Source organism: Sebastes umbrosus, chromosome 13, assembly GCF_015220745.1.
Source record: "Sebastes umbrosus isolate fSebUmb1 chromosome 13, fSebUmb1.pri, whole genome shotgun sequence".
In the NCBI taxonomy this organism is placed as follows: domain Eukaryota; kingdom Metazoa; phylum Chordata; class Actinopteri; order Perciformes; family Sebastidae; genus Sebastes; species Sebastes umbrosus.
This window is the reverse complement of record NC_051281.1, coordinates 27,141,495-27,159,679: the sequence shown is the minus strand read 5'-3', so window position 1 is coordinate 27,159,679 and position 18,185 is coordinate 27,141,495. Positions and strand designations below refer to the sequence as shown.

Sequence of the window (18,185 nt, the reverse complement as noted above, 5' to 3'; positions counted from 1 at the left end):
CTTCGGGAGCAATTTGGGGTCAAGTGTCTTGCTCAAGGACACATCGACCTACCGATTGGAGGACGACCTGCTCTACCCTCTGAGCCACAGCCGCCCCTATATAGTATACAGAGAGAATGTATACAGGGGACACACTTTGGGACTTGATCATATCAAAGGGCCTGAACATTTCCAAGGTTGTAGTGATGGATGTCGCTCTGTCTGATCATCCCTGTGTATATTCCTTTAAGAGTATCTCTTCCTGTGCACAAAAATGATCAAACAAGCGGTAATCACAAAAAGGTATATCACTGAAAAGCTGATGAGCTTGTAGATCATTTCAATTCTACAATTACAAATGTTGTTGATGCCATTGCACCCACCACGGTGAAGACTCCATGGAGAAATGCCATGTTAGTAAGAAATGAAAAAAAGAGAGTGTCGAAAAGCTGAACGCCACTGGCGGAAAAACTAATCCACAAGTTCATTATGACATCTATAAAGAGAGACTTTGCTTTTATAATTTAGAACTGAGAAATGCAAGGCGGTCCTTCTTCTCTGACATCGTCACCAAAAACAACAATAATGCACGTGCACCTGTTTGCTACTGTTGACAGGCTAACAAACCCTCCTGTGTCAGTAGCCTCTGAACTTTTATCCACAGGGCCTGCAATGAATTTGCCTCCTTTTTCACAGAAAAAAATTCACAAAATCAGACAAGCAGTCACTTCCTCCTTATCAGGTACAGGATGTTTGTTGCCCCCTGCATTCACTTTAACCTGGTGCAAATAGAGGTTATATGTTAATATGTTTATTCACTGTTATAGTTGTGTTTTATATCACATAGAGGTTATATGTTTATATATTTACTTTTGTAGTTGTCTTTTATTTTACATAGAGGCTATATGTTAATATATTAACTGTTATAGTTGTGTTTTATTGTGTACTTTCTGTTTGATTAGTTCTGTTTCATTCCATTTAATGCACAACATGTTCTGGAGTGATAACCTTAGCCTTACCATAACCTTACCTTAACCTTACCTTTGTTAAGGGAAAGTGAAAGCAGTGCTAAGAGACACCATCTTAAATTCAGTTAACAGTTCAAACAAAGAAAATGGACGTCTGAGTTAATTCAGACAAAAAAAAAAGACAATCGGGTTGGATTCTGGTGCTACTCTTCAAAATAAAAATCATAGAGGACAAGTCAGTCACACAAAAGGAAACACAAGTATTTCAACAAGTATTTCAACAGGAATCTGAAGAAAACTGCCTCCAGAACGTAGAATAAACCGTTTGAGTTCGTACACTTTACAGGTTTACATGTGACTGAAACACTGATGTGCACTGTTCACTTATTCTTCCTTTTCAAAGTAAAAGACTCACCATTGCCTCTTGTTAGGGCACAGCGTAGTTCATTTTATTTATACACACACACACACACACACACGCACACACCACACCACACACCACACACAAACACATACATATAAATATATATATACATACATATATATAAATATATATATATGTATGTATATATATCCGTCTGCCGTCCGGGATTCTTTCACAACAATGACCGGCTCGCTGTACATCATTCCTTACAAAGAGGAGCAGCATCTTTACTATTTTCGTATAAGTACATGTTTACACAAGTGCTTTTATTTGATTAGTACTGAGTGTTAGGTGTTGTGCTTTTACGTTGAAAGGTCGTCATGTTGTGCACTTCTGCTCAGAGAGATAAATAGTTCAGAAGAGACATAGTCCACTTGACTCCTGTTGATTTCAGGTGAGTTGTTTTTAGTTGAGTAAATGATCTTTTCACACCTGAGCAGGTGTGAATACAGCATGTCTACAGTATACATATATATATATATACATATATATATATATATATATATATATATATATATATATATATATATATATATATATGTATACTGATGAACATACTGATGTATATATATATATATATATATATATATCAGTATGTTTTACTACTTTTTCTTCATTTCCTAGTAAGAAAATACTGTTGTGTGTCTGTTACTTTCACTTTTGACTGTGATTTGGTGTTCTGATGGAGGAACCAGCTGATTGTGTTTGACTTTATCTGAAGTTTTAAAGAGAATTCAGATTCACTAGAAGTTAAAAAGAAGCCACGTTGAGGGTTCGTTTAGAATGTTTTATTCTTCCACTTCTAGTTTGTTTTATGTTTAACTCTTTATCTTATTTCAGTCTTGGTCGTTTTACTATACCATGATTAGTCTGACTTTCTCTGTATTGTATCTGTACTGAATTTGATTTTTCCATCTAAAGCTCTTTGTAATGTTGTTATTTGCCTGTATTATGGAGTGACTACACCTCCACCTCTGCAGTAACACGTCAGTTCTCAGGGCCGTCCTACTGCCACATCAACAAGTCATTGAGAGCTCTCTGTTAGCCCTTTATGACACACCTGGTTTATTCATTAACCAGTTCTCTTAATGAAGGTTGACAAAAAAGTCGGTAGATGTTTCGACATAGACCTCTATAGTCTCGTAAGGCCAGACCCTGGAAGACGTTCAAATAGACAGAAAATACGTAAAATAAAAAACCCACAATTGGCATCGTCAAGGTCGCCGTATAGTGCCGTCATATTCATATTTAAAACATTTGAAGCCCTGCAGCCTCTCACACTCAACCCTTTACTCACAGTCTCATAGAAATTGTGTAGTTCTTGTCATAGCAGCGGTTGATATTATTTACCCTTTTACAACATTAAAAATGTCCTTCCATCCGTTTGAGTGTTACACTTTCGTTTCCGGAGCAGAACTTAGAAACTATTTAACTTAGGAACTTCAAATTTGGTATGATGGTTGACAGTGTGGTCTAGTTGTGCCTTTTGGGGGTTAGAAGTCCAGGGTGCCCAAAATTGACATAAACTGTGAATTGGTTTTAAACACAAACATTCACATTCAGAGCCTCAAAACTACCATATCACACAACCCTTTGTTCTGACTGAACATGTGTACTCAGACAAGACAAAGAGACCATGTGGTGAGGTCCGGAGGTCTTTGATTCAGTCGTCTTTGTAGTTTTACAGTGCCAGCCATATTGATTTGTAGTTCTTTCAGCCTCAGTTGCCATTTTGAGACAATGAGCCATTTTTGGGCCGCCCGGGAATAAACTAATTCCATTCCATAGTTCCAAAAGGGCAAAACCTTTGGCCCTACTTTAGTAGGGGTCAAGCAGTGAGCGGGAGTATGTGAGCCATGCACACTTTTGCCTTGTACAATATGATTAGTAACCTACTGTGAATCATACTTTAGTTCAAAGTAATAGGCTTCTAACTGGGTAGAAGCATGCTGAAGTTCAGAGGGTACCAACAATTAATCCTTCCTCTGTGTGTGTCTTCCTATCGGCGTGGTGAAAACCAGTTTAGAGGTTTTCAATAAATACAGATAAAGCCTTTGTAACTTACTGAATCTGATCCTTTTCTCCAGCAGGTTTTCTGATCCTCAGTCATGAACCCAGATCTTCATCCAGATCTCACCATCGTCCTGCTTGGAAAAGCAGGAGTTGGTAAAAGTGCTTCAGGAAACACCATCCTGGGACGACCAGCGTTTCAGTCAGAGACTGCCTTCACATCAGTTACGGAAGAAATCTCTGAACAAAAAGGAAATGTCCTCGGGAAACAGATCTCAGTGGTCGACACTCCGGGAATATTAGACAGCAAAGACAAAGAGGAGAAGATCAAAAAGCGGTGTCAGGAGCTTCTGCAGTCGTCCAGACGTTGTCTGTTTCTGGTGGTGCTCAGTGTTGGACGGTTCACAAAGGAGGACCAGGAGGCTGTGACGGATGAGAGTCCTCGGGCCCCGGGGGTTGAAAAAGAGTTACCTGCTCTTCACCGGTGGTGATGCTCTAAAAGGAAAGTCACTGGATGATTTTATCTTTCAAAATAAAGATAAAGATAAAGTTCCGCTTCCAGATGTTGTTAAAAAGTTTGCGGGGGCGTATCACCTCTTCGACAATGAGGATGACGATGAAGAACAAATCAGAGAGTTGCTGCTGAAGTCTACCAAACATCTACCAAACCAGCAACAACCTGATCCACCAGGTACCGTGTGATCTAATTCTTACATGTATTTATTTCAAGTAATGCCACGGTTTTGGATGACGTCATGTAGGCTACTGATCATTATCAGAGTTAAGAATGAACCCTCACAGCTGGAAGCTGGTGGTGTTAGTTGTTGCAGCTCCTATCACTGGTTGGAGCGGTGAAGTCACTTTTAATCAAAGGTTGACAAACAGTGACAACACAGAGTTTACATGTGAAGAGGAAACTGGTGCACAACATGTTTGACCATTGGCGGGTGATCACCAGATGAACCATGTTATCAGCCTTGTATGTTCGTGGTCACAAACCTGAGTTTGCCGGCGACAGCCGTGGCTGGATGCATTATGTTTTTGGGTTGTGATTTTTGTGAACGTGATAATTCAAGAACACCTGGAGAGAATCTCTTCAAATTGGCACAAACGTCCACTTGGACTCAAGGATGAACTGAGTAGAATTTGGTGGTTAAAGGTCAAAGGTCAAGGTCACTGTGACTTCACATCCGTACCACTGTCATGAACGTGATATCTTCGGAACACATGAAGCAAATCTCTTCAAATTTGGCACAAATGTCCACTTGGACTAAAGGATGAACTGATTAGATTTTGGTGGTCAAAGGTCAAAGGTCACTGTGACCTCACAAAACACATTTTTGGCTATAGCTCAAGAATTCATCTGCTAATTATGATAATTTAAAACAAATGTCTAATAGGAAGAAGTGATGACATTTTGGACAGACATGGATGTAAACTGACACTTGGCTGGTTGGCGGAGGCATACAACCGCGAGGCGGTTATTCTAGTTTAGGAGATGACTGATGTTTCAATGTTTTCAGACTATAGTTATGAGAAGGTAAACTCATCTGATTTATTTGTTTCCTATCTTTCAGCTGATGTTTCCAGAGACAGGAGGATCGTGCTGTTTGGTCTACCTGGAGCTGGAAAAAGTGCATCAGGAAACACCATCTTAAAATCTGAAAAGTTCAAATCAGCCGGTAGTTTTGATTCAGTCAGTAGAGAGACGGTCTCTAGATCAGCAGTGATGGAGGGTCGTAAGGTCACAGTGGTCGACACGCCAGGATTCACTGATGAAGTTCTGACTCCTGAACAGCTGTACCTGGAAATCATGAAGCCGATAGTGAAGGCCAATCCAGGACCACATGCTTTAGTCATTGTGGTCAGAATAGGCAGAATCACCAAAGCAGACGTCACACTGTTTGAGCTACTTCTTAAACTGTTTGGCCTAGGAGCTTGTAGGTACTCCATGGTGCTTTTCACTCATGGAGATGAGCTAAAAGACAAGAGCATTGAGGATGAGATAAAGTCCAACAAACTTGTGTCAGAACTGGTCTCCATGTGTGGTGGTAGATACTGTGTGTTTCACAACAGAGGCAAAAGAAACAGAGAGCAGGTTAGAAACCTCCTGAATCAAATAGATGAGATGGTCACAGCGAATGGTGGAAAACACTACACCAATGAAATGTTCAAGATGGCCGAGACGTTCTTGAGGGAAGAAAGGAACCGGTCAGGCGGTGACAAAGATCACAAAGGTCACAGAGATGACAAAAATCACAAAGGTCACAAAGATGACAAATATGTCAAAGATGACAAAGATGACGATGATGACGATGATGACGATGATGACGATGAGGAGGATGCATGGAAAAGAATTATACGCTTTTTATTGATTGGAGCAGGTGTAGGCCTTTGTGTAGGAGCATTGATAGCGGTAGGAGCAGGAGCAGCAGTATGTGCAGGAGCAGCAAAAGGAGCAGCAGTAGGAGCTGTAGTAGGAGGACTACTAGGAGCAGCAGTATGAAAAGTAACAGGAGCAGGAACAGGAACGGGAGGAGTCTAAGTATGCTTGGCTTATACTTGTACTTAATTTTTTGATCAAGATATACTTAAGTAAATTATAAGTTGGAATACTTCCAGCATAAAAACTATTTAAGTAGTAGTTTACTGAATGTACTAGTTAAAGACATATTGTCCGTCACTCCTCTGTTATTCAGTGCCAGACTTTAATAGTTTTATATTTGATTTGATTTCAGTAATTTGAGTGAGTTAATACATTATTCTGTTTTAATTACAATACTTTTGTGTTTTTCAGATGAGTCTGATAGTAATGAGTTTATTCATTGTGTTTTTGACCTTTGACCTCTTGAGTGTTTGTATCAGCTGCACTTTGAGTTCAGAGGAGGAATCACTGCTTCATCATTTATAACTTACTGTCCATATATTCATGATTATAGACTTGTTTTTATTGTATTTACACGTTATTGATTTAGGCTTCTGTCATGATATGACGTTGGCAGTCTAGTGTTTCCTTTTGTTTCCTCTGTTTCCCTGCCCTTTTGTCTCTTGTGTGTTTTCCCCTGGTTTGTCTAGTTTGTCAGTGTGTTGGGAGGTGTGGCCTTCCTCCTCCCCCTCCTCCTGGGCAGGCACTGCTGGAGCAGCTGACAGAAATCAAGCAATCAACCAATCATCACACACACCTGCAGTATATCTACCCCGGTCTTCCTGCCACTCATCGCCAGATCGTTCCGTCACCCACAGTGGTACATTACATATTCAGGCTCCCTTGTGTTTTTGGCTTTTTTGACTTGCTCATGCTCGTGTTTTTCGGATTTGTGGATTTACCCTGTTTTGTCCTCCATTCAGGTCTGTTCACCTGTCAGCTGTTGCTGCTTCCTGGTACCAACCTGCCTGCTCACTCCTACATGCTGCTCCTCCTCGACCTGGATCCTTACCTCCAGGAACTCCAGCCCTGTTCACAGCTCTTATTTAGATTAGTGTAATAAATTATATTTTGTTACACCTTCAAAAGACTTTTTGTGTTTGCAATTGAGTCCACGCTTTTGGTGTACAAAGATCATAACAGGCTTCTACTGAAAATGAATGACACATAGTGAATGAATCAATTAATACAATTTTTAAACATTTCTGTTAATGTTCATAAACAGTAATTTGTTGTATCGATAAATCACTTTGGCATTAACATGAATGATCGGATGTTTGGGTCCCAGAGCGTACCGAGAGGATGTCACGGACCGACCGAATTTCCTGTACCGACCGGTTGAATACAATAACAAGTACCTTTACACCCCTATTGATGATATAATCAGAATATAAACAATGTCAGATGTTAAGAATTTGTTCAACATGATTCTGATATATTGATAATCTGTTGTCTCTTTGATTCATACAAATAAACAGAAACATGTATCGCCACTTTGTTTTGCTTTTTATTAAATTGTTTGATTTAAAATAATTTGTGCTAATTATTTATTTATTAGATAGATAGATTAGTTATTATTATAATAAACAACATTTATTTTACAGCTCAAGATGTTTTACATTATTAATATGTACCAAAACAAACAACATAAACTACTTGATATTAAAGGAAAAGAAACATTAAACACATTTTAAATGTCCGTACAGTAGTGAATCTGAAAAGATCTGTTTTATGTGCTTTAAAATATCAGCTTACTCTTTCAGAGTTCAGAAGCAAAGAAGAAAGATTTTGATCTCATCGTTGTTCTTGTATTGTATAAAAACAGAATCATCTAAAAGGTCGACATCCAAGTTTACTTAATTTTTTATGAAAAACTAATAATAGAAAAGTGAACAACAGGTAGAAGACAGTGGATTGCAAACTAAAGGTGAGTGGTGTCCAGGTAAGTCACAGCACACAGAAAACAAGGTGAGCTCTGATTGGTTGTCACACGTAGATGTCTTCTACAGCCACAGCCATCTGCTCTGTGATTGGTGTTTCCCTGGCAACAGGATAACAGGGAACTGTAGAGAGTGGAACCAGTTAGCATCTGCTAGCACCTGTTAGCATCGAGTGTGTTGGTTTGTGTGTGTGTGTTACCGTAATGAGACTCCTGCTTCTCCTCATCTTTCCTCTGGTTGCCATGGTGACTGTGCATCGCCACATAAACATTTTCCTCCACCTGACCTGAAGTAGCAGAGCAGATTTAATAATTAATTTATTATTGATAACAATGTGATGAGATTTTAGAGGACCATTTATGTCTCTGATTGGCTGCTGTACCTGTGGTGCTGATCCTCTGGCTACTCCTCCTCCTCTTGAGGATGAAAGTGGTGATGAAGAGCAGCAGGAGGAAGACTAGGAAGCAGCAGACCAGCGTAGACACCACCATACTGCCGCTGCTGCTGCTGCTGCTGCTGTTATCTAACAGCAGCAGTAAGGACAGAGAGACAGGCAGACACACAGACAGAGAGACAGAGAGACGGACAGACAGACAGGCAGGCAGACAGACAGACAGACAGACAGACAGGCACTACTGTTAACTAGTATACTCAAGGGTATATTCACATATATCATTTATAATATTTCATAAAATCATTGTCAGGGTCGTCTGTTTCAGAATTCAGACCTCTGTAACTGATCCCTAGATCTCTGTAGCTAGTCAACAGAATTCTGCAACTCGTCCCCAGACCTCTACAACTGGTCCCCAGACTTCTGCAACTAGTCAACAAAATTCTACAACTAGTCCCCAGACCACTGAAACTACTCCCCGGACCTTTGCAACTAGTTCCCAGGCCTCTACAACTAGTCCGCAGAACTCTGAAACTAGTCCCAAAACATTTGCAACTAGTCCCAAGACATTTGCAACTAGTCCACAGACCTCTGCAACTAGTCACCAGACCTCTGCAATTAGTCCCCAGACCTCCACAACTAGTCCACAGACCTCTGCAACTAGTCACCAGACCTCTGCAACTAGTCACCAGACCTCCACAACTAGTCCTCAGACCTCTGCAACTAGTCACCAGACCTCTGCAATTAGTCCCCAGACCTCCACAACTAGTCCACAGACCTCTGCAACTAGTCACCAGACCTCCACAACTAGTCCTCAGACCTCTGCAATTAGTCCCCAGACCTCCACAACTAGTCCACAGACCTCCACAACTAGTCCTCAGACCTCTGCAACTAGTCACCAGACCTCTGCAATTAGTCCCCAGACCTCCACAACTAGTCCTCAGACCTCTGCAACTAGTCCTCAGACCTCTGTAAATAATCAACAAAATTCTGCAACTAGTCCCCAGACCTCTGCAACTAGTCCCCAGACCTCTGCAACTAGTCACCAGACCTCCACAACTAGTCACCAGACCTCTGCAATTAGTCCCCAGACCTCCACAACTAGTCCTCAGACCTCTGCAACTAGTCCTCAGACCTCTGTAAATAATCAACAAAATTCTGCAACTAGTCCCCAGACCTCTGCAACTAGTCCCCAGACCTCTGCAACTAGTCTCCAGACTTCTGTAACTAGTCAAACAAATTCTGCAACTAGTCCCCAGACCTCTGTAACTAGTTTCCCAGACCTTTGCAACTACTCCACAGACCTCTGCAACTAGTCCACAGACCTCTGCAACTAGTCACCAGACCTCTGCAACTAGTCACCAGACCTCTGCAATTAGTCCCCAGACCTCCACAACTAGTCCACAGACCTCTGCAACTAGTCACCAGACCTCCACAACTAGTCCTCAGACCTCCACAACTAGTCCTCAGACCTCTGCAATTAGTCCCCAGACCTCCACAACTAGTCCACAGACCTCCACAACTAGTCCTCAGACCTCTGCAACTAGTCCTCAGACCTCTGCAATTAGTCCCCAGACCTCCACAACTAGTCCTCAGACCTCTGCAACTAGTCCTCAGACCTCTGTAAATAATCAACAAAATTCTGCAACTAGTCCCCAGACCTCTGCAACTAGTCCCCAGACCTCTGCAACTAGTCTCCAGACTTCTGTAACTAGTCAAACAAATTCTGCAACTAGTCCCCAGACCTCTGTAACTAGTTTCCCAGACCTTTGCAACTACTCCACAGACCTCTGCAACTAGTCCCCAGACCTCTGCAACTAGTCCCCAGACCTCTACAACTAGTCCTCAGACCTCTACAACTAGTCTCAAGGCCTCTACAACAAGTCCCCAGAACTCTGAAACTATACTCCCCAGACATTTGCAACTAGTCCCCCGAACTCTGCAACTAGTCCCAGACCTCTGCAACTAGTCCCCAGACCTCTGCAACTAGTCCCAGACCTCTGCAACTAGTCCACAGACCTCTGCAACTAGTCCTCAGACCTCTGCAACTAGTCCCCAGACCTCTGCATCCAGTCCAGAGACCTCTGCAACTAGTCCCCAGACATTTGCAACTAGACCCCAGACCTCTACAACTACTCCCCAGACCTCTGCAACTAGTCCCCAGACATTTGCAACTAGACCCTAGACCTCTGCAACTAGACCCCAGACCTCTCCAACTAGTCCCCAGACCTCTCCAACTAGTCCCCAGACCTCTACAACTAGTACCCAGACCTCTCCAACTAGTCCTCAGACCTCTGCAACTAGACCCCAGACCTCTGCAACTAGACCCCAGACCTCTCCAACTAGTCCTCAGACCTCTGCAACTAGTCCTCAGACATTTGCAACTGATCTAAATATAATTTACAACAAAGTGAAGTGAAAATGAAAGTGAAAATCAACCTTCACAACAGCTACGTTTCAGTATTGGAAAATGAATCACAGAAAAGTCTGAAGCTCACAGTTCACCACTGCAGATGATAAATAGAAACCAAAACAGCAACAGTAAAACTTTATATCCTGTAAATATATAAAAGAAAAAGAGGATGTGGTTGATATTCCTTCAGTCCTGGACTCACCCTCCACTCTGAGCAGGAAGTCTCTCTTGATCAGTCGTCTCCCATTTTCATCAAACATCTCCAGGCTGTAGTTTCCTGCGTCTGCAATCTGAACTCGGCTGAATCTCAGCGAGCCGTCACTCAGCAGCTCGCAGCGCCCGTGGTGACACGTCGTCACTTTGTTCTCCAGTGACATCACCAGGTGGAAGTGAGTCCACCTGACGTCCTGTCTGGGCTTCAACCCCGGCAGGTCTGATTTCAGCAGAACGGCCTCCCCACTGTGTGCTGTGATGATCTCTGCAGAGGCAGCTGGGGTCAAAGGTCATAGGTCAGACTCACAGATCAATTACTGCACTGAAAGTCCTGTTACCATAGAAACATGAAACTCAGATCAAACTGACTGACCGTCACTCTTCATCATCATCTTCATCATCAGGATCAATAAGCAGACCGGAACCATACCTGTTATAAAAGAATAGTAAGCAAGTAGTTAAATTATTACCACAGTATAAATTATCTCTAAATTCAACCCAAACGTGCAGGTTATTTCTCAGTAGATCACCCTGTAATAAAAGAATAGGTACCTAGAAGTTAAATATAACTGTAGTATAAGTTCTTTGTAAGATCCCAAATTGTTACCCCCTTATTCCTTAAGTTCACATCTTGTTCCCCAGTACATACATATGTGTGTTGGCACGTACTGAACTGGTACTCCTTAAGTACAAAAGATTACACCATAACTCCAGCTGGCTTCGCCCCCTCAGCTGTCAATCACTGTGAGGAGGAAACACACACTTTCACTGGTGAGTGTGTGTGTTTGTGTGTGTGTGTGTGTGTGTGTGTGTGTGTGTGTGTCTAAATTAAATAGAAAAGAAACAGACTACTAGTGAAAACTTTTACTTTTAGACTTTATAAGTACCTTTTGCAGATAATTCTTACATACGTTCACTGAAGTTTAGAATGTAGTACTTACCTACTGAAAGTATTTTCTAAATTGTAATATTTCTACTTTTACTTCAGTAAAATATCCGAAAACGTGTTGATCAGCTGGTTGATCCTGAACCACAACAGAAGAACATGCACATATACTGTGTATATAAAGTATAGTAGTAGTATACTATAGTAGTAGTATAGTAGTGTGTATATATATATATATATATATATATATATATATATATATACACATATATGTATATACATATATACATATATATGTATATACATATATACATATATATATATATATACATATATGTATATATACACATATATATACATATATGTATATATACATATATATACATATATGTATATACATATATATATGTACTGGGGGGTTTTGGTCTTACCTGTCTGAGTGACGCCGTCTTCAACTGGAATAATGAGACAAAAAGAGAAAAACAAAGATAAGAGAAGATGTAAATGACGGCGGCTCAAACAAACAAACTGAACGAATCAGGAAACAAGTAATGAAACGGTTATGTCTGGTCTGGCTCCCCCTCCCCACCCCCCCCCCAGACCACACATTCTTTCAGTCTGCTCACATGAAACTACATTAGAAACACTGAGATACTTTCACTCTTACATGTTAAGTGAAGTTTAACCCTTTAATGGTCTTAAGGAGAAACAACAAAGAACAATTATTCAGTTTTTACATTTCTTAGTTCACTTGTTGTTAAAGTTTGTTAGGATTGTTTGTAACTTCTTCCACGTATAAATCATTGCGGGTCGGTGTCCCATGCTCGCTCATGTGTGGCTACGCTGTTCAGACTCAGACTCCAACACAAACTGCCCGGAAGCACCAAAACCACAAAGTTCTAGTGAAAGACGGCTTGCAAAACAGTGTTGGCCACGGTAGGAGGATGTGGTAGAGTTAGTTTAGCTCTGAGAATATCTAGTGAATGTACAGTGGGCGTTTGTGCAGAAATAACTGCTGCAGCTCCTCCAGACCAACAGAGGTTTCCCGTGTCTTGTGAAGTGACGGGGCTCCGCAGCGAAAAACTTTATCGTCTCCGACCAAAACTCCGGTCTCTCCCCTGTTCCCCCCGGCTGTGGTCGGGAGGCTGAGGCAGGAAAAGCCAACACTAGGATCAGCAGTGATTCATGGAGAGACCTTCGTCTGGTCAGCTAACATTACTGCCAAGCAGCTGAAATATAGAGTGATATTGTGGTTTTAGCTGACGTGTTGCCTCACTGTTTTGAGCGATGCTCGTTCATGTCTATGTAGAGCAAACACAAGCGCGAGCAACAGGACGCTGACTTTCGTTGGCGGCCACAGGTGTCGCTGTTAACAAGCTATATCTGATGGATGTGAACATTTACTTCACCTTAATGAAAACGACTCTGATCTCAGCGTTGATCCATGCTGACTATATAATGATTAATAATTAGTACTTTACTTTGATCCATACTGACTACATAATGATTCATAATTAGTACTTTACTTTGATTCAGCGATCTTCCGGATCCATCGGGCTCATAAAGCAGGCGAAGTAGCGTCCGCTCAGTCACATAGCTCTGTCACGGGGTCACGCTGTCGTCACGCTGTCATGATATCACTTTGGCAGTCTAGTGTTTCCTTGTGTTTCCTCTGTTTCCCTGCCCTTTTGACTCCTGTGTGTTTTTCCCTGGTTTGCCTATAGTCTGTCAGTGTGTTGGGAGGTGTGGCCTTTCTTCTCCTCCTCCTTCTCCTGGGCAGGCACTGCTGGAGCAGCTGACAGCAATTATCCAATCATCACACACACCTGCAGTATATCTACCCCGGTTTTCCTGCCAGTCATCGCCAGATCGTTCCGTCGCCCTCAGTGGTACTAAACTAATTCAGGCTCCCTAGTATTTGCTCTTGTCTTTGCTGTTGCTCTTGTTTTTGGATTGTTTGGACTCACCTCGTTTTTGCTCTGTGCTCAGGTCTGTTCACCTGCCAGCTGTGGCTGCTTCCAACCTGCCTGCTCACTCCTACACTCTGCTCCTCCTCAACCTGGAACCCTGTTTTAGTTAAATCCTGCCTATTCACTCTCCGACGCCATTCCACCGCTCGGAGCTTTAGTGGATTCATCTGTTCCTCCGGAAGGATTCCTGGACACCCCCTCCTCGTGCCTCCCGTTCCGTGAATTAAGTATTGACTGTGTTACTGTCACGTTTCGGACCTCCAGGATCTCCAGCCCTGTTCATTGAACATTTAATATTGTGTAAATAAATTCTTTGTTCACCTTTAAACGAATTGAGTCTGTGTCTGCATTTGAGTTCAAGCTATTGTTGTAACCAGAACATAACACACGCTGTCGTCACGGCTTGCTGACTCCGCCTCCCAGCCCTCTATGTGTGATTCCTTTTCCTGCTGTTTATAGGTACTATAGGTATAGGTTTACTTTGGATGTCTGTACTGAAACAAGATTTCTGTTTTTTTTCCAGATAGATCTCACTTTGAAAAGTGACCACATACAATTCATGACACTCACTGATATAAATACAACATGAGATAAACAGAGGTATATATAAATGGAAGAGGTGTAGCGATTTTACAACGATACGATACGATTTCCACGGTTTCGATAAGATTCAAGGACGATAGTTTCTCTCATCTAGAGCGATACGATTCAATGATTTGAAATCAATACAAAAACTTTTTTTTGCCAAAACTGCAATCAGTGTGACTGTAAAATAAATAGCTGATACTGGACAGTGCAGGTCAGGATTCCTCAAAGTTTTTCTTGTAAGGGAATCAGGGATAAATTAATTATGGATATAAACAAGTAAACAACGATTAATGGCAAATACATACACCTTTTATTTGAAAATAATAAAAAGTGCAACTGCTGGACCTGCTGATTCAGTTCTCAAGATACAAGGCAGTGCAATATTGAACACAAAATATAATAAACCAAATATATTCAAGTTAAATGAACAGTGGTTTAACCTGCTGCTTCTGTCCTCATTTTCAATATAAACGGCAGATCAATAATACAGTGATCAACCGCTTATAGTGATCAAACAGCTTGGGACAGAATCATTCCTCTACAAACACTGTTAAATAATCTGCTTATAGTAATCAAGTAGTCCACCTACACTGTTCATTTGGGGTCTTTTTATACATGAAAAGATCTAGAAAAACATTTTAAAACTACGTTAGACTAACGTTAGTTGAATTTCTGTTTACTCCCGTGATAATTTGCCTCGCGGACCGTCTGCTCTCCGGCTGAATACGTGAGGCTGATGCTGCATGCACATAGATATCAATGACGGGGGAAAGAAAAGTAATTTTCTCTGAATGAAAAAACGACAGCACACGGGGAAAGCGCCTGAGGGTGAAACCGATCAAGTGGATTGATAGCAACTGAAACTCTCTTCTACACCGCAGCGCCGGCAGCTCAAGCATCAGACCGGTGCCCACCTCCCTCTACGTGGCTACCAGGTGCGAGGAGTCCAGTGCTCCGTTCGTCTGCATGTACGCCATGGATGCATGCTTCGCTGCAGAGGGCGGGGCTGGCAAGCTGCCACATGTCTGGAGAGTGAACCGGAGTAACGTTTAACATTTCTTTACTAATAAAAGTGCTAAAAAACACTTTCATATAACGGTTGTCGTCCTTAATACAAGGTGCAAATTCTTAGTATCGATACAATCGATTTTTGCGTTTCAGATAGATTTTATATTGATATACGTCTCCCGTGAAGTACAACTTGCCGAGTACCTATCGATGTAGTTGGATCGTAGGAATATAAATCGATATATCGATGTAGTAGATGAATCGTTACACCCCTAATAACTGGACTTGCATTTATATAGGGCTTTTCTAGTCTTCTGACCACTCAAAGCGCTTTACACTAAAACGATCACCTGAAAATAAGAGTCAATAACGTTACTCAGTCCGGAGTTAACACAGGAAACCAATGTTGGTCTGGAGGAGCTGCAGCATTTATTTCTGCACAAACTGCAACATTCACTGATATTCTCAGAGCTAAACTAACTCTGTCTTCTGCTCCACTAGCTCACAACATCACATACATTCTCTCTCTTGCTTCACCACTCACTTCCCACGTACACACACACTCTACACACTGACTATGCTACTCTCTTCTGAACGCTTGGCACACAGGAGAAGTTACAATCTGCAACCTCTCCACTAGATGTCATTAAATACTACACACTGTTCCTTTAAAAAGGACAACCACATTTTTTTTAAAAGTCCAACTGAAATTAAATTGCATTCTTTATGTTTGCTACAGCAACACATGTGCTCTGTAAATCACTAATCTCGTGTTCTCCTTTGAGAAACTGAATGAAACCGAATGTTACGACTGCTAAACCCACAGAGCAGAAACAGGACTCACCAGCACGACTCAGAGCAAGACAGGTGGAATCAAACAGTATTTACTTGCAAAAATAGGTTCGGTACACAGGTGAGCAGTCGGATGAGGGCAACCCAAGCCAACGAGGAGGAGGCAAAAAACTTGGTCAGGAAAAAAACAGGAACACTAACAAATGGGTGGGACGCTTTACTCGGGGAACAAAGTCGAACTGGCACAGAGTTATTAGTAGTTAGTTCCTCGCGTTTGCTTCCCTATTTGTTGTGGTCCTAGAGCCAGGCCATAACAGGTGGTTAGTTAACGGACATGAGTAACTCACCACTGGTGTTGCGTCACGTCACTAACAGTGGCGTGAAGGAGAGATTTCTCCAAATTGAAGATGTCACTGTGAACAAGTGAACTTCAAAGTGGTTGCTCAGTGTTATGACGGAGCTGCGGTGATGGCCTCTGGTTTAGTTCAGCCCAGGGTAAAGGACACAATCCCATAAGCAGTGTTTGTTCACTGCTATGCGCCATACTGAATTTGGTCATGTCTCGAGGTGCTGCAAAGATCAGGGAAAGCAAAATCTTTTTTAGCCATCTCAGTGGCCTAGCAGCATTTTTCTCAACATCACCGAAACGCACTAAAGTACTGGATGACGTGCCAGCGCCGACTACCCAGAGTTGCCCCAATGCGGTGGACGAAATCATCTGGCATGGTCAACAAGGTGTACAAGAGGAGAGAAGAGACTTTGAATACAGCCTTTGAAAAAGGCCTTCACCATGCAATGATGATCATGTAGCACTAACCGCTGCCATGAACTGCACAAAAGATGCTGTTGAAAAACTAATGAATGTTTTAGACACTGTTTAAAAGTGGACATCCATTCCAGCTGACGTTACTGCAATAGTAGGTGAGCTGCATACATGTGTTTTGAAAGCAAACAAAGAATCAGGCATGGGTATATGTCAACATGCAATCAAGACGCCAGATAATGCACGCACATTTAGGCTATTGTTTCCAAATAGGAAACGTTTATCCAAGTTTAAAATTCCAACACAGTCCACAGCTGTAACAACAATCTTTGGAAGAGAGTTTGAAAAATCCATACCTGATAAAAAAGTACAAAATCCTATGGAGCAACTGAAACCCTTTTGGATTACCCAACAAAGAAGAGAAAGGTCAAGGCTAAGTGTCAGCACAGGCAAAGTTTGCATTGAGTGCAATTATAGTGCCAGCTCCATGAAGAGAGGACCCGCTCCCTATGTAGATATAAACGGCTCATTCTAAAGTAACAATAACACAACTCTTATTTTCAGGTGATTACACACTAAAGAAAACATACTTATTAATATTATATTCCATTTCTGCTAATAGATCCCCCCTAAATGTTACTCACTGGTCCTTTAACACTATAACCCAGCACAAAATGACAATTATCAACATAAAGCAACATGTTCTGAACAGACATATTACATTAACACAAACAAAAAGCAACATTTGAACTTTGGAAAATAAAATATATTGTAAAAAGTGGGATTGTCATGTCTTTTTTATTATAAATCTGGTTTGAGTGCTACACAAATACTGTGAAAGTATCGACACACTCAATCTATGGAGAAATACACACAGCCCATATTCAGTTCAGTCCAGCACTAGGCATGATGGGAAATGTGGGCCGTCGCTACAATAATAAAAAATAAACTTAAACCTTCCAAGGCCATGTAAATAACTTCAACTTAAATACATTCAAGCTTTTTGCAAAGGAAAGAAATGACCAGTGACTCCCTTAACTGCTGCTTCACGTTCCCCTGGATGGAAAACATGTTTTCATCTACTGTAGTGTAAAGCGACTTTGAGTTCTAGAAAAGTGATATATTAATCTAATTTATTAATATTATTCTAATGGTGTGTTTGTCAACCAATATGGTGCAACACCACAGCTCATTTTATCCCCAAAACGACATTGTCAGGGATATTGTGACCCCAAGTATGCCATATTGAACATCTATATATGTCATTTAAAATTCAAAACTTAAAATCAACAGCTTGTGTGAACATGATGCTCTTTGAAATGGTTGTTACTGTCGGTACTGCTAATCGTTAATCTGATATTGAGATTCGGGCCGTTTGGAGGATATACCTGCTGTCAGCCACTGACAACATACTG

The 18,185-nt window shown here is 41.4% G+C and overlaps 3 protein-coding genes across 43 annotated transcripts; 1 reads left to right on the top strand and 2 right to left on the bottom strand.

The window, feature by feature from the left end:
• Nucleotides 1-1,587: 1,587 nt before the first annotated feature.
• On the top strand, nt 1,588-5,887 carry LOC119500446 (GTPase IMAP family member 8-like). The gene is made up of 3 exons (XM_037790160.1): nt 1,588-1,765; nt 3,459-4,072; nt 4,959-5,887. Exons 2-3 carry the CDS (start codon nt 3,814-3,816, stop codon nt 5,885-5,887), a joined length of 1,188 nt encoding a protein of 395 aa, XP_037646088.1. The 5' UTR covers nt 1,588-1,765; nt 3,459-3,813.
• Nucleotides 5,888-7,380: 1,493 nt separating this feature from the next.
• On the bottom strand, nt 7,381-16,343 carry LOC119500911. Of its 3 annotated transcripts, XM_037790940.1 has the most exons (8): nt 16,060-16,343; nt 12,317-12,347; nt 12,081-12,104; nt 11,137-11,193; nt 10,753-11,040; nt 8,129-8,269; nt 7,946-8,032; nt 7,381-7,869 (listed from the first exon to the last, which is right to left on the bottom strand). In XM_037790940.1, exons 4-8 carry the CDS (start codon nt 11,189-11,191, stop codon nt 7,793-7,795), a joined length of 648 nt encoding a protein of 215 aa, XP_037646868.1. In that variant the 5' UTR covers nt 11,192-11,193; nt 12,081-12,104; nt 12,317-12,347; nt 16,060-16,343; the 3' UTR covers nt 7,381-7,792. The 3 variants fall into 3 exon arrangements, with proteins under 3 accessions (XP_037646868.1, XP_037646869.1, XP_037646867.1); XM_037790941.1 differs by lacking the exon at nt 12,317-12,347 and having other exon boundaries at nt 8,129-8,256; nt 10,749-11,040; XM_037790939.1 differs by lacking the exon at nt 12,317-12,347.
• LOC119500909 (keratin-associated protein 5-5-like) lies at nt 8,415-10,545 on the bottom strand. Of its 39 annotated transcripts, XR_005209714.1 has the most exons (7): nt 10,255-10,545; nt 10,095-10,170; nt 9,926-9,988; nt 9,442-9,714; nt 9,315-9,335; nt 9,147-9,272; nt 8,415-9,104 (listed from the first exon to the last, which is right to left on the bottom strand). XR_005209714.1 is itself a non-coding variant. In XM_037790927.1 (6 exons), the coding sequence occupies exons 1-6, from the start codon at nt 10,053-10,055 to the stop codon at nt 8,419-8,421; spliced, it is 1,173 nt and encodes a 390-aa protein (XP_037646855.1). In that variant the 5' UTR covers nt 10,056-10,084; the 3' UTR covers nt 8,415-8,418. The 39 variants fall into 39 exon arrangements, 26 of the variants coding, with proteins under 26 accessions (XP_037646855.1, XP_037646850.1, XP_037646856.1 ...); XR_005209713.1 differs by lacking the exon at nt 10,095-10,170 and having other exon boundaries at nt 10,220-10,544; XR_005209719.1 differs by lacking the exon at nt 10,255-10,545 and having other exon boundaries at nt 9,442-9,735; nt 9,947-9,988; nt 10,095-10,113.
• Nucleotides 16,344-18,185: the final 1,842 nt, after the last annotated feature.